General features: G+C 41.4%; 1 protein-coding gene across 4 annotated transcripts in view; it reads left to right on the forward strand.

Annotated features, from left to right (window-relative positions):
* Positions 1 to 615: 615 nt before the first annotated feature.
* OSBP2 (oxysterol binding protein 2) overlaps positions 616 to 14,560 on the forward strand; it is a 299,091-nt gene continuing 285,146 nt past the window's right edge. For 2 of the 4 annotated variants that reach the window (XM_029619307.1, XM_029619309.1), the window contains exon 1: positions 616 to 921. In XM_029619307.1, coding sequence (XP_029475167.1) covers positions 665 to 921 — 257 coding nt within the window. In that variant the 5' untranslated portion in view covers positions 616 to 664. The remainder of the gene's footprint in view (positions 922 to 14,560) is intronic. The other 2 variants (XM_029619308.1, XM_029619311.1) reach the window with 2 other exon arrangements.

A 14,560-nucleotide genomic window follows, 5' to 3' on the forward strand; every position in this document is an offset into this window, starting at 1 on the left:
TTTGATAGCGTGGGTAGAGCCGAATCACAGGCACCAAGGACAGAACGCTCCCCAATTCAGATCCCGGCACCCGAGGTCCGTAAATCTCCGCACAACAAGCAGCCTACAACCGTACCCACTCATTCGCTAGCGAAAACAATTCGCCCACTTCCCTATTTTACAAGCATTCCCAAAGGCATGTGATGCAGATGTTGTAAGGCTGCTCGACCTCGCCCTTTCACGAGACGTTAGCGCTCGCAAGGTTCGCTATGTAGTCTTTCTGCAGTCCTCTGCTATATATACCCGTGCTACACATATTTTTCCAAAACTTTATTGAAAGTGACATATAAAAGCAGAAACACCATCATTTGCTCTCCTCCGGTGCCACCAAGGCCCTAATCGCACAACCAAATAATTTCCTTCACATGACAATTTACACATACAACGCAAATGTTAAGCACTCTTGAAACTGTAATAACCCCCCCCCCCCCAACTAATAAAGGCGTTCGCTAACTTTTCCCTTTGCTTGACAGGTGAACACTGGTATCTCCGCCCCTCCTAATGCGTCATTGGAGTTCCCTCTCGAGCTCCGCCCCTGTCATATGACAGTAAAAACCCGCCCCTTCCCTCCCTTGTCACGTGCAGTGGTTCCGGCTCCGGCTGCCCCGGCGATGAGGCAGTGTCTATGGGGAGAGCGGCTGCTTTTTGCAACAGAGCGCGCGTGCTGGTCTCCGTCCTTACGGCGGTGCCCTGTTTGTCCTGTCAGCAGCGAGCGCAGGAGCCAGGCATGAGCGAGGCTGGCAAATGCGTCCTGCCGGCGGGGGCGACTCCGGGCCCGGCTTCCGACACGTACAAGGGCTGGCTCTTCAAATGGACCAACTACCTGAAAGGGTATCAGCGGCGTTGGTGCGTGCTTAGCAACGGCTTGCTCTCCTACTACAGGTGAGCAGAGAGGGGACAAGACCGGAGGGGAGGAGAGACGCCACAGACCGGGGAAGGGGAGTGTGGGAGTGGGAAACCCACAGACTGGAAGAGAGACTCCATAGACTGGAAGGGGGTGGGGTGAGGGGAGAAGCAGAGATCCCACAGACTGGTTGGGGGAGGGGGGAGAAGTGAAAACCCCGAAAAAGGAAGGGAAAAGAAGAGATTGGAAGCAGAGATCCTGGAGCCTGGTGGGGGAGGTAGAAAGCAGAGCACCCCCAAGCGGGCGGGCGGAGGAGAGAGCTAACGAGGGAAATAGAGACTCCGGAGAATGAAGAAAGCATAGCCCTCAGAGAGGGAGGTTAGACAAGGGTATAGATGGGGAGCAGAGACTGAGAAGGGAAGATCCCGGAGATTGAGGGGTCAGGGAAAACAGAGAACTTGGGGTCTCGTGGGTGGGGTGGGGAGGAGAGTGCAAGCAGGCACACCAGAGACTCAGGAGGGAAGTGAGGAAGCACAAATGCTGGAACTGAAGCATGGAGGTGGGGTTAAGAGGTGAAGGAGAGACTTTAGAGACTGGAGGGACAAAAGACTCTCCAGAATGAGGAGAAAAAAAGAGGAAAAGTAATTTCAACATGACTGGGGGAAAAGTTTATAACACATTATTAGCAAAGTAGATTAAGGAAACTGTTTCTCTCCTTGTGAAATAGTTCTACTTTATGGGCTCTGCCAGGTACTTGCAACCTGGATTGGCAATGTTCAGAGACAGTATTCTGGGCTCCGATCTTGGTTTAACCCAGCACAGCATTTATGATTTTCTCTGGAAAAGCAGTATAAAATTAAGTGGCAAAAGCTGAAGATGATACAAAATTATACCAGAATATGAAGACAAAAAATTGCTGATAAAAATCTACATGGGGATCTCAGTAAACTGAGTGAGCCAGCAGTGGCACATGAGATCCAGTATAGTTAAGTATGAAGTAATACACATGGGGGGAAAAAATCAGCAAGATGATGCTGGAGATAATTGTTGATGTATCTCCAATTATATTAGCTCAATGTGCAGTGATTATCAAAATGGCAGGTAGAATATTAGGAATTATTAAAATTGGATTTACAAACAAAACAGAAAATGCCATAATATAGATCCATACTGTGCTCACATCTTGAATAAAGACATAGAAGAATTTCCTTATAAGGGAATATTATTGCTTTATTTTGGGATTCAAATGTTGTGTTTTTATGGTTATATTTCTTATATAATAGTACACTGATTTGGATAACCTTTCAGTGCTGGAAATGCGGTAAACAATTTGTTTAAAATAAAATAAACTTGGGATTTTTCCATTTGGACAAGACAACTGAGGTTAGAAACCTGGGGAATAATAGAATGAGATTGGGGCAGGGGCATAGATTTGGAGACATAGTACAGAGGACAGCAAAAATATTTGGAGACTGCAGGAAAGGGGCAGAGAGTGAAGGGGTAGCAAGGACTCTGGAGACACAACAAGGTTGTAGGAGGAACAGGACCTCTCTCTCTGTGGTGTACCATAGTACTGTAACCAGGAGCTTCACTTTATATTTAAGGCTTCTGTTTTTAGGTGTTAATAGTTTAGAAAGTTTTTTTTTTTTTTTTTTTTAACTGTTCTAGTTTCATGTGGATAAAAAATAATCTGTATTTCCTCAGCAGCCTACCATCACCACCCTGTCCATTCCCTGTCCTCACAATTGTCTCTTAAGCTCCCCCATGGTTACTGATTTTGGCTTTTCTGTCCTTTTCCTCCCCTGCCTTTCTCCATTTTCAGAACCTGAGGGAAGAGGAGGAGAGCAAAGGCCTATCTGCTGCTAAGAACTTATGCAGCATTGACAAAGTGTGAAAATAGTGGGGTTCCAAAGCAAGGAAGAGGATAGGGTGGTGACAGAGTAATGGGGGTAGTGGTGTGTTTCTAGTATTCATCCAATAAATAACTTTTTTGTTTTGCTGTGGTGTTTTATTGATGTTTATCAGATAAAACCTAAAAAACAGAAGCCTACTTATAAGTGATAGTGAATATTCATATGCATCCAAATGTGGACATTGTTGTAATGTTTATGAAAGTTATCTCAATACAACCTTGAATTTTGAGGAGAATTGTCAAACATTCTGAATTTTAAAGAACTATATCCAATCAGAAGCTGTGCCAAAATATCACTGCCGATTTGTGGTGCATTTAGGGAAGAACACACTGGCCTTTGGATCCTCTCTCTCCACATGTGATAATGTACAGTGAATTGTGCTAATTTTATTTTCATAGAAAAATATATGCACATAAAAGGGTCGAGTTAGCACAAGCTTGAAACTTGTGAGCAGAAATACCACTCATAAAGGCTTCAATCTTAGCTGTCCTTTTGTGCATCTCTTATAAGCATTTATAATTCAATTACTTTACAATATGAAAAATGTTTGCAGAAATAGCTCAGTCACCTGATGTCTTGTAACGTGCTTTATATTTTGGTTGTCTTGCTAATTCACTCCATGGATTTCAGCTAGTGCAGAATGCCATGGCACGCATTATCACACGGAGTGACTGTGGGAAACACATTACCCCAGTGTTGAATGGTCTCTATTACCTCCTGATGTCTTGGAGAGCAAAGTTCAAGATTGTGTGTCTGGCCCTTTAAGGCCTTGAAGGGGATGGGCCCCACTGTATCTGCGTTCTTATCTTTTTTTTTTTTCTGTTCTCCTTATCGCTATGTAAGATCTATGCATTAGGAATGTTTTGCGTTTGGGCTGCAAGTTTTAATTCTATCAACATCTCATAATAGAGCTTCCTTGTGCAGCTGCAATTCTGTAGAAGACACTACCATTACAATATCATTTTGAGAATGACTTTATGAAATTTAGAAAACTGATTGCATTTTTTTTTTTGAGTGCTTCTAGCTATTAGGGTGCTTTTTTTTTTTTTTTGGAGCACAGTTATAATTGAATGTTAAGGATTCTGCTTATTGCTTATTTTTTCCTTGGAGAAAGTTTAGGTTTTGTCTGCTGGCTGTTATAAAACTGCATTGTATTTTTTGATGAGCCATTATTATCCATAATCATTGTATTTAATGTTTCTGCTGATAAAGGTTTGCTTTGTTTTTTTTATTGTTGTATTTTTTAATATTTAATATTATGCATATTTATTTGACTGTATTTTATAGCTGTTAGCTTTGAATGTTTAAGAATACAACAGTAGAAAATAAATTAGGAATGGGAAAAAAAAGACATGAAAATTACACTAAAGGAGAATGCAATAAGGTAAAAAACAGGCAAATATGCCCCTTCCACTGAATGCCCCTCCCAAACATACTTATTTCTTCACAGCTCCTGAACTGAGCAAACAAATGCCTGTATATATTTGACCCTTACAAAATGTATATTCATGTTGTACAACAGATATTCAAAGGATATTCTGTGACATCTGATGTATTTTTTAATTTTACACAATAAGTTATTTTAAGGGAAAGTCTGTGTATCCATTTCATGGACTGGGTAAAAGTTCCTCAAGCAGATCAGAATCTATATGCCCAGCTTTCCTTATTGATCCAAACATATTTATTTAGCATATTTATATTCCACCTTTTTCCACATTTCCTGATAAAAGATGTGCACTTTTGTGAGCTGGCTATGACTTGTCTGCCACAGCATCCACCTGGGCAGCCCCAATGAGAAGCCCATTGTTGCATCAGGGGCCTACAATAGGCGGTGAGCGGCGTGCTGCCGCCTGCGCGAGAGGCATGCCATTTTGTGTCAGCTTTTTGGGCTGACTGAGGATGTGGAAAAGGCGAGAATACTTACTCCCTCTCAAGCATCCACTCCCATTCGTGGCCCAATGGATCTACATGTATTGCACCCAAGCTCTCACCGCTGCACGATAATGTGAGTACTGCACTGGAAGAGTTCTCCCTGAGTCCTGATATAAGGTTGCCTTCCCCCAATCCTCTGGAATCCCCCAGGCAATGAGGGGTGATTGACAGCAGGTTTCTACTAATCTTTCCCTGCTACCCATTCCTGAAAAAGTTTCAACCCCTGATTCTTCTTCCACCAGTGATAAGGCTGTTGGGGCTGATGTAATCTTAGGTGTTCCATTGGTTCCTATGAATCCCAGGGGATCACGGTGCCTATACCTACACCTGTGTCTCTTCCTTCAAAACTGGATGGGGATGATTTAAATACACCACTGAATTCAGGAGATTTTACTCAGAAGGATATATGGAAGTTTGTAATGTGTTTTGACTCAGATGTGCCTAGTTCAATTACTCGATTGTCAATTTTCTTCTGATACATCAAAAAATTTGTTGAAGTTGATTCTAGACTAGTGTCTTGAGAAACGAATCTCTCTTCCCAGGTTACAGCTAATATACAAGCCTCAATAGCAGCAGGAATTAAGGATAATTTGAACATCCACTTTAAATGTGAAGCTATTGAGAATAGGATTAGATTTAACAACTCTCACCTGCTAAACTTTCCATATTTCCGTTTAATTTATGGGGAACAGTTGTTTAAGGAATATGCCTCTGATTAGACAGCAACTTTTGCCTGAGAAAAAGTTCCTGTTGTCTTGTTCTTACATTCCTGATAAAAAGAGAATAATGAACGAGAAGGCAGGGGCCACAGAAATGCTGGCACTTATTTCCAGCTTGGAACTTTTGTCTTTTCTTACAAACGCCTTACAATATCTCTACTAGATCTACTCTTCTAGTATCTTTTGCTTTGATTAGTGTTAAGGAGGTTTTCTTCCAGCAATATTTTAAGTATAAGGACTCCCTATTTTGTGGGCAAAGAATCCAGGGGTTTCCTGACATCTCTAAGAGATGCAGCGGAGGAGAAAGCTATTTTTCCAATTAAAAACTTGGGTCTGGTCCTTAGGGCCATCATATTTAAAATCTCCACACAAATGTGTGATTATATTTCAGGGTTATTTTATATTGTAGACCCGTTGCACCTGGAAACTCTTATGATGGATAAACAGTTTGAAGAGGGATAGTTGGCATGGTTAGGAGGGAAGGCTTATAATCCAGCTGTTAATTTTTCTCTCTTTATTTATTAGTGGCTCTTAGATGAAGCCTGGAAAGACTGTGTGGTTGCATTTTATTTAGTTATGTAAGGAATGTTTACTTTTTTTTTCCCTTGGATATTATCATGTTTATTTGTAAGCGATTTAAAATCAATAAAGAGAGAAGAAAAAGATGTGCACTTCTATTTATGGGCGTATGCAGTCATGCTCTCTTCAGCTGTCCAAGCAATGTTGACCATTTTCTTGTATCAGTATGATGAATGCATAGGGCTTCAAGGAGAATCAGCACATAAGCCTCTGATTCACTTAGATTGATGGAGGAACTGTCAAAAACTGAAAGCTCTCTTCTGGAATGAAATACAAATCAGAATTGGAAAAAAAATTCTTAAGAGATTGTTAGAGCTTGGCCGCCTTAGAAATGATTAGAGATCCTTAAAAAGAAAAATAATTAAAATTATATAAAATTTAGTTTTTCTCCATGGTGCAGGATAAGAGAACTTCCTCCCTCCCTGCCTGCTCCGTATCCTGTTGAGCCTGTCAGATTTGTATACTCTTAGTTTAACTGAAACTCAGAGAGGGGTTGGATAATCAAATGAAGTCTTCCCTAATCACAGTCAAAGAGCATTGTGGTTGTTTTTAATACATTTCAAAGGTCTTTTGGAGAGGAAATATTTTTGTACTGTTTTTGGAGGGTGAACATTCCTACTTTAACCAGTTTTAAGTTATCCAACTTGAAACACTTGCCAAGTTCTTAAACATTTATTTTATTTTTTTTTGCCACTGTTGCTGTTTTAGTTTATTTCGAATAGGAGATTCTTGTGCTTTGAATTTATCCTCTCTGGTTTTTCATATGGTCCATGTTTGGAATGAAATAGATGTCTTAAACTCTTTCCTTTTTCTTCTTGCTAGACCAGTCTGGACTGATGGGATATCTTGCTCCTCGGTTGCTGGAGGCAGAGACCACACCTCCCTCTTTTTTTTTTTTTTTTCCCCCCTTGTGCCTCTACTGCAGGCTGCAAGAGGGGTGTGGTACACAGGCAGTTGTCAGTAGTCTGTCTCCAGCAGTATAGGTAGCAGAGTTACCAAAAAAAAAGAGAGAGGATTCTTAGGTCTTCCACAATCAAGGTGCAGCCTTGGCCTGGTTGAGGCTCCTGGGTCAGCAGCTCTGCGTGGCTGATTCCCCAGTGGAGCTTGTCTCCTAGACTCTAGTTAGTAGGCTCTCCAGGGAGAATCCCAGGATCCCGTGGGGGCTGGGGATTCCCTTCGGTGGTCAGGTTCCCTGGTAGGCTGCCAGGGAAAACCTGGAAGGTGTCCTAGTCCTAGGGAAAGGAGCTTGAAGCCTCTCTCCCCTTCCCTCCCTCCTTTCTGTTTTGTCTGTCTCTCCTCCTTACCACCGGTGTGAAGCTGGTTTAAAAAAAAAAAAAAAAAAAAAGGCGGCAGAGGTCCCAGATTGAGGAGGAGCCCGAGTGCAGAACTGTAGCCTGTGGGGCTGAGCACGAAGAGAAGAACATTCTCTCAAAACGACCCTGGAGATGGTGAGTAGTTTGTGATTCAAGGGAGGAAGCAGGACACCACGGTTTGACCAAGTTTTTGGCTGCGCCATTGTATGTAACTGTCCTGCGACAGCCGCAGCCTTCAAATGTGGCTTCAGCATGCTTATTCAAAAACAAAACCTAACCAGGTTTGAATTCCTTTATGATGCAGTGCTGGAGGTGCACGATTTGTGGCACCAAGTGGCTCCCTAGTAGTGCAGGCTCGTTTTTTGTTCAGCCTGTGACTGCGACTTGGAGCCAACCTCTCCACAGTGCAACTGCCTCCCTTCCCCAGACAATGGTGGTGTTGAGTTGAGCAGGCCTAGATCAACTTCCGTAGAGTCTGAGCCCTCCCTCCCTCCCTGCTAGGGCCTTCTCCTGTGAAGCAACAGGGGTAAAATCCCCTTCCCTTGAGGGAAGTACCAGGGGTCAGGGCTTTTCTCCCAAGTTGTCCTGGTTATGCACCAAGCCTTTGGAGCCTTGAAGGACTAGGGTACAGAAGGGCCTTCCTGGGCCTGGGGGCAGACATGGAACCTACCTTCAAACAGCCATCGGCTTACAGGCTATTCCACCATCTCCGGAGGATAGGAAAGACTCTGAGGCATGGGATGGCTCCGACCATTCTTCAAAGGGGAGTTCATAAGAAGGGGCATTTAGAAGAGGAATCAATGGTTATAAGGCTCTTCTGTAAGGATAATTCTGGCGACCCTTATTGTAGATATTTTGGTGACCCTTACAATTTCAAGCATAAAGAGAAATGACCCATCGAAAGGGGGATCCCATTTTATTGGTAGCTCATAAGCTGCAAAAGAGCTTCCCACTCCATTAGTAACATGATTGTGTCCGTGGAAATTCACCCCCCCCCCCCCCCCCCCCCCAAAGAGCAGACCATAGGGTGGCTGAGCATTAAGCAGGCAATCGCAGGCCTGGAACTGTGGAATTCTCTGTCAGTAGAATTGCGACTTCAGGCTGATATAAAGAAATTCAAGGCAGAATTAAAAACCTGGCTTTTTAAGTTGCTTATGCGGAAAGCAAATAGAACTTTGATTGTTTTAGGAAGTGTCGCTATTTATATTGATTTTAGTATAGAGTAATAGCCATTTTACTAATTATTGTAAGTACTTATTATAGTTTTAGCATTAGAATTTTAGTACTTATTTATTGTTATTTTACTGTGCTGATGGTTTTTTAAATTAATGTATGTGTTGTTTTTGCTTCTTATGTTTATTTATTGTAAACCGATATGATGGAACCCCGATATATCGGATTATAAAGAATAATAAACTATAAACTACCGCCTGTTGCTGAAAGAGAAGAACAAGCTGTTCAAGGATTCTCAGGGTGGATGCCCTGGTGTCTGCATTCACCAGGAAACTACTGTTCCGGTGGTAGATGGAACAGCACTCAAGGATCCACAAAACAGGAAAATTTAGACCATCTTCTAACAGGTTTTCACCATTTAACACCATGGCATTCAGGATATATAGCTTGAGCTTTAGTCATATGACTTGATCCGAATGTCCTCTCAGGCTGTGCCTTCAGGAGTGGCAGCTCAGAGGCTTTTATGGCTGTGTAATTGGACAGTAGACCCAGCATCAAAACCTAGTTGTGCAAGCTCCCATTCAGCAGAGGGTTACTGTTCGGAGAGGAACTGGATATGCTTGTTAAGGATTTGAGGGAGTTCAAGTCACAAAAGCTTCCAGAGAACAGCATGTACCCTGGGCATGAAACTGGAGGCGGCAGAGAGCCCAGGACTTTCATAGATACAGGCCTTCCAGGAGATTCAAGCCATCTAGGTCCAAAGCCTACCCCTTTCGAGGAGTCTGATACAGGCTTTCCAGGAGTCAGAAAAGTTAAAGGGAACTCTCTTGTGCCTGCCACTGGTGGACACCAACTCCAGTGACTCCCAGAGGGTTCCGCTATACCTAATTCTGGTTGGAGTCTGCCTCTTACTATTTTACATGGAATGGATGCAAATCACCATGAAATTGGTTGGTCCTAGACGACATTCACAGAGGATATCGCCTGCCCCAGACAACTTCATGGTTTTCTCTTCTTCCCAACCAAGTGGGATCTCAACCTGGTTTTTAGGTCCCTGGTGGGACCTCCCTTTGAACCAGTGTGACATATGCCTGAAGGATCTCTCCTTGAAGATGTTTTCTTTGGCTATCTATTCCACTAGACATATCTAGGAACTACGTGCAGGGATGCCTGTTTGGTGTTTTTGCCAGATGCTGTTACCTTTCAGCCACTTCTATCCTTCCAGCCCAAGGTGATGTCTTCCTTTCATTTAAATTAGTCTGTCTTCCTCCATGCCTTCAGAGGCAGCAAGGATTGGAAGGGAGACAGGAGGCTCATAAGAACATAAGAAATTGCCATGCTGGGTCAGACCAAGGGTCCATCAAGCCCAACATCCTGTTTCCAACAGAGGCCAAAAACCAGGCCACAAGAACCTGGCAATTACCCAAACACTAAGAAGAACCCATGCTACTGATGCAATTAATAGCAGTAGCTGTTCCCTAAGTATAATTGATTAATAGCCATTAATGGACTTCTCCAAGAACTTATCCAAACCTTTTTTGAACCCAGCTACACCAACTGCACTAACCACCTCTTCTGGCAACAAATTCCAGAGCTTTATTGTGCGTTGAGTGAAAGAATTTTCTCCGATTAGTCTTAAATGTGTTACTTGCTAACTTCATGGAATGCCCCCTAGTCCTTCTATTATTCGAAAGTGTAAATAACTGAGTCACATCTACTCGTTCAAGACCTCTCATGATCTTAAAGACCTCTATCATATCCCCCCTCAGCCGTCTCTTCTCCAAGCTGAACAGCCCTAACCTCTTCAGCCTTTCCTCATAGGGGAGCCATTCCATCCCCTTTATCATTTTGGTTGCCCTTCTCTGTACCTTCTCCATCGCAACTATATCTTTTTTGAGATGCGGCGACCAGAATTGTACACAGTATTCAAGGTGCGGTCTCACCATGGAGCGATACAGAGGCATTATGACATTTTCTGTTCTATTAACCAAGCTCAGGAAGCTCCACCTTCTAGATGTGAGGCGCATACAGTTAAGATATCGAAAGGTCAGTAACAACTTCTGGAAAATGGACAGGCTGCTCATGTTGTATGGGTAGCATCTCCAACTGGTACCATTTTAAAGGCTTTGGAACTAGCAGAAGGTAAGCCTCTAACTTGGAGTGGGGAGGGGTTCTGGTTGGACTAGGAGATACTCTTACTCAGGGGGCAAGGTTTAATGGAAGGACTGGGTGTGTTGGAAATGACTATCAGAAGTCTAGAGAGGGATCGGTGGTGTGTAAAGGTATTGAGTTCAAAAGAGGAGGTGTGTGTCTAAGGGATTTGGGGGGAATTGGAGGAGGGTGTTTGAAGATATCTGTAATTTGGAGGGGAGGGGGGATTTATTTTTCTCCTTGCTAATTGCCCCAATAACATAGGGATTGAAAATCTTAATGTGATGCTCATTTGTGCCCTGTGTCCTTTCATGGTACAGCTGACTTTAAAATGAATTTGCACACTGCTGAAAATACTCAAATTAGAACTTCCAGAATGTGACTTACTGTAAAATAATAATAATTTCTTTGTGCTTTTATGAAACAGCAGATTAGATTAACATCTTAAATTTACAATTGGCTAGGGAATTCTGTGGGCTGATTGGTCAGTCAGTTCCCAGAACAATGCTATATCATTATTGTACAAAACAATACCACAGATTCAAAACTGATGAACCTTTCCATTTGCATAATTTATTGGGCCTTACATCAACGGTGGAGCAGTTTTAGTAATGCTTGATGATGAGGTTACTTTGCTGTGCTGCAGCAAATGTGGTTAGATCTCTCTGTATATATAATTAGTTTTGTGGTGTTCACTTTGTGTATCATATCTAAAAACCTGGCGGTCCATATTCAAGCCATTTAGACGAATAATGCAATAGTTATCTGTATAAATAGCTTGCCTGGCTATATTCAGCCTTTATCCGGTTAAATTTTAGACAGCTAGAATATAGCCGGATAAGTTAGGGGCAGTCCAGGGGCGTAACTAGGAGGAGTTGAGTTAATTGGCTAACTCCAATATTCAGACATAGCTGGATGACTGAACTGGCTAAGTCTGGTTGAGTCAAAGAGCTAGCCTATAGTTAGCTGGCTAAGTAATTAAGATAGCTGGTTATATTCAGTAGTGTGGCTAAACTGTTGAATGTGCCTCTAGAATTAGTTGGATAAATGTATCCGGTAAACTTTGCCTTCCAGACTGAATCTGAATATAGACCTCCATATTTTCCCTTCCTTTGCAGATGTAATGATTTCTTTTGTTTCATTAGGGTGTACTCTAGATATCCCAAAAATTGTGCTTCAGCAACCTTAGTTGAATTTGAAATATAGTTAAAATACATTTCTCAGGCTGGCCTGGTGGTAGTGCTGTGCACTGCTGTATAGAAGATGCCTGGCTCAGTCCCCGAGTTGGATCTTCTGCTCTGCATTCAGCTGGGACTAGGGATACTGCGGAAGCAGCATTCACAGCACTTAGTGACTGGATTCAGGATTGTCAGGTTCCAGAAAGAGTATGGTGTGTGGTCCCTGCCCAGAACTGTCGCTGCAATGGCCAAACTAGACACATTAAGGGGGGGGAGGGGGAGGAGGGTAAAATGATTGGGTAGTTGTGAATGAAGGCTCATAGTTTTAGGATACCAGCCCTAGTTCCATGTGAACTGGAGATTTGGTGCTGCTAAAATCTAATGCTGGCCAAAAGCTGTTTGCTTCCATTCCCATCTATTCTTTTCTCTCGGAAAAATATGCATATATAAAATGGGAAAATAGCATAGGGGAGCATTTAGAGAAAGTGTTGGGACCGCTTTCTTTCTTTTTATTTATGTATAAAATATTTCTCAACCGTTATTCCATAGGTCTTAATGGTTTACAATTTGAACATTCTTAAAATTGATAAACACCATAAAATTACAAAAAACTAATTATAAAATAAAATATCCAAACTATCACAATAAAAAAAAAAAATTAAATATATATATATATATATATATATATATATATATATATATATATATATATATAACCCTAAACAGGTTTGTTTTTTTTTAACTGAGGTAAATAATACACAATGAACAAATATAAAACATAAACATAATTAAATTAATCAAATAAAAATAAACTAAAAAGGGGACCAGGTGACCTCGCCTGACTGTCTACATCTTAGAAGGTTGTCCTGTAACCTAAGATGTTGTGCCTTCAAATGCCATGTAAAATAACCATGTCTTTACACTTTTTTTTCTTAAATACTTTTGTCTTTCTTGTAAGGTGAGAGGTTCAAGTTTAGTAATCCATAAACTAGGACCTGCGTCTGAGATTGCCCAGTTCCTTACCTCCCCCAAATGTGCTTGTGGAATACTGGATACCACCAACAATCCTCTCTTAGCTAATCTTAGGACATGCTGGAGGGTATGAAAATGTAAAGCTGCACCTACCCATATATTATCTTCAGTATTTAACATTTTATGTATCAGTATCAAAATCTGTCTGTCTGAAATTTAATCTCCCTTTCTACTTTCTGCTGCTTTGTTTATGGGATGATTATTCCAAATTAAGGATAGGGTAGTTGTCCACTTTTGCTTTGACAAAAGTTACTGGCAACTGCCGAGGGCCACATCTTCCTTATAGCTACATATAATATAATATCTCCTGGGAAAAAGGTGTGTCCTCGTTTCCAGCAGCTGTGGAGGGGAAGTCCCATGTCTAAGGATTGGTCTAGCAGGACTCGAGGAAAGGAAATTTATCAGACTAGTTTAAATTTCACCTTTCGTAACATCAGTGCGATATCCTCACGTTTTGCATTTTTTTTTTTTATAGTGAAAAAATACCAGGGGAAAACACCGTATAAACAAGCAGAAAAACTAGTGGTGATAGAATTTGAAAAATGAATTTCAAAAGGACATGCTAAGAGAGATTCACTAGAATAAGTGCAGCGTGCTTGCTTTCCTAACAATATACAATAGGAGTGTGTTACGAACATTCAGAAAGTCCATAGTATGGTAAAGCATCAAGAAATGTTTAACATTGAAAGTATTGATAGGCCCCAGGTGCACAATTTCCTCTATATTTATAAAGGGGAGCAGTAGAGGTAATCCTCTACTACAAATACAAATCTATGTATTTTATATTTACATTTTTTAGACTATTGTCACATCCAGAGATGTGCTCCAAGCGGAGCATAGTACATGGAACTAAATCTGATAGTAATAGTAAACAAGTATAAAAATATGCACACTAATAAAACAAACTTGCCAGCCAACCAGACTATTATTCAGCCACACCATCCACGAAGCCTCCTGATCCCACCCAACAAATGAGCCGATAGAGATCAGAACAGAAAGATAACCTATTTCTTGGAACTAAAAGTGTGTTTTATGTTTAAACCTAAAGATAGATTGCACTTCTGACATGCTAAGAAACCGCAATTTCTCACAGAGCAGCTTGGAGGAGATAAATATAAGTCTGGACAGAAATGGAGCGTGTGTGGGAGCATCACATTTATAGAGCTTTGGAGATAAACTGGGGCCAGTGAATAAATGGACGTGCGAGAGCAGAAGTATTTTAAACTTGATCCTGAGGGCAGCTGGCAGCTAGCATAGCTGCTGAAAAAGATTTGCTGCGAGAGGGTGCTGGCATAAATGTGGCAGTCAAACTAGATCATTTGAAAGCTTTCATGGCAGAATTTAGTAATACTTTCACTTTTTCACAGTATACACAATATCAATAGCGTCACTTAAAAGTTTTTTAAACAGATTTGCCTTGTTTAATAGAGGACCATTAGAACACCCCTAAAAGTGTTTTTCAATTATTTTTACAGTGCTCATAAAATGTAAAAAGAGTAGCTACTTCCCGTATTTAACGCCCGACATGATACCGTGTTTGAAACCACTGCTTCAGGGGCCTCTAATCCAGTCAGTCTTCACAACGCTGTTGGTAAAAATTATTTTCTGAAACAACAAAAGATGGCGGGATAATGGATCATTATAAGAAAAACGCTTGGGTGATCGATCTACAATTTTAAGTTTTAAG

This window comes from Rhinatrema bivittatum, chromosome 11 (genome assembly GCF_901001135.1).
Source record: "Rhinatrema bivittatum chromosome 11, aRhiBiv1.1, whole genome shotgun sequence".
NCBI lineage: Eukaryota > Metazoa > Chordata > Amphibia > Gymnophiona > Rhinatrematidae > Rhinatrema > Rhinatrema bivittatum.